Here is a 1,139-nt window from a genome sequence, read left to right on the forward strand (position 1 = left end):
GCAGTTGTCTTCACCAATTAAATCACAGAATCGCTCGGTTGGAAAAGCCCTCTGAGATCATCACGTCCAACCGTTCCTGTCTACCCCCTAAACCATATCCTTAAGTACCTCATCTACCCGCTCTTTAAATCCATCCAGGGATGGTGACTCCACCACCTCCCTGGGCAGCCTGTTCCAGCTGCTGACGACCCTCTCAGTAAAGAACTTCCTCCTTATCTCTAACCTGAAATGTGGCAAACATTCTCATCTTTACAATAGAAAGCGATTTAAAGCCACACGCTTCAATGGTCTTGCCAGACCACTCTGTTTTACAGCAGAAATAACGTACTGATGTTTGTGGATTACCAAGTCTTAGTGAGTTTTTATTCTCAGCGTACTCTATGCAGACATCTGCAAGTCAGGCTTAATTCTTCAAAGAGCACTCTTAGTTTAAGGGCTCTGTTTTCTTATGAAAAATATGTTCATTGCAGTACCTGGAGTGTTCACCTACTGCATCTTACCTGCTTACAACTCTTAATATTGCAGACAGAGTTTTTTCCTCATAAGTTAAGACATCAACAGGCAAAGCTGCTCCAACCTATGAAAAAACATGTTATTTAATAAGTACCATCCTATGCTTTTATAGAGGTTTATAAGTGAATTCACTGCCAGCGTGTGACATCATTAAAATTATCATAGTTATGTTCACCTCTCACACGTGTTTCAGCCACGACACCACTAGATTTTATACAGCACCCTAAGGTGCTCTTTAGATAGAAGCTGCTTTTAATTCCATGTTACAGCTGGGACAGGGACCCAGCAGTGATGTGACTTGCCTGAAGTCACCCAGCAATACCGTAAATAGAGCAAGAACAGCACTGTGGGCTTCCCCACCCGAGAAGCTGTTCCCTTCCCCCAGTTCTCCTTTTAAAGCTCCACTACAGCAAATGCACTGATACCACAGATCCCAAAACCCAGCCATGCTGGAGCCCCTCGACTACAGACGCTGAGACAAAACAACCCCAGCTTCACCAAGAGCAAGTTACACCACGGGCTGGAGGACAGGTCCTGGTCACGGCAGAGGCAAACCGAGGATGCCCATCCCGCTTTCACACACCCCAGGCTCCGGCCCGCCGTCAGCCCGACCCCAGGCAGAGCCG

The 1,139-nt window shown here is 46.6% G+C and overlaps 1 protein-coding gene across 1 annotated transcript in view; it reads right to left on the bottom strand.

Moving 5' to 3' along the window:
- The window catches only part of RPP14 (ribonuclease P/MRP 14kDa subunit), a gene marked incomplete at its 5' end in the record, with an annotated part of 2,502 nt that extends 1,925 nt beyond the window's left edge, over nucleotides 1–577 (bottom strand). Inside the window, one exon of the mRNA XM_010183512.1 lies at nucleotides 501–577. Coding sequence (XP_010181814.1) covers nucleotides 501–577 — 77 coding nt within the window. The remainder of the gene's footprint in view (nucleotides 1–500) is intronic.
- Nucleotides 578–1,139: the final 562 nt, after the last annotated feature.

Source organism: Mesitornis unicolor, unplaced genomic scaffold (assembly GCF_000695765.1).
Source record: "Mesitornis unicolor isolate BGI_N332 unplaced genomic scaffold, ASM69576v1 scaffold52844, whole genome shotgun sequence".
NCBI lineage: Eukaryota > Metazoa > Chordata > Aves > Mesitornithiformes > Mesitornithidae > Mesitornis > Mesitornis unicolor.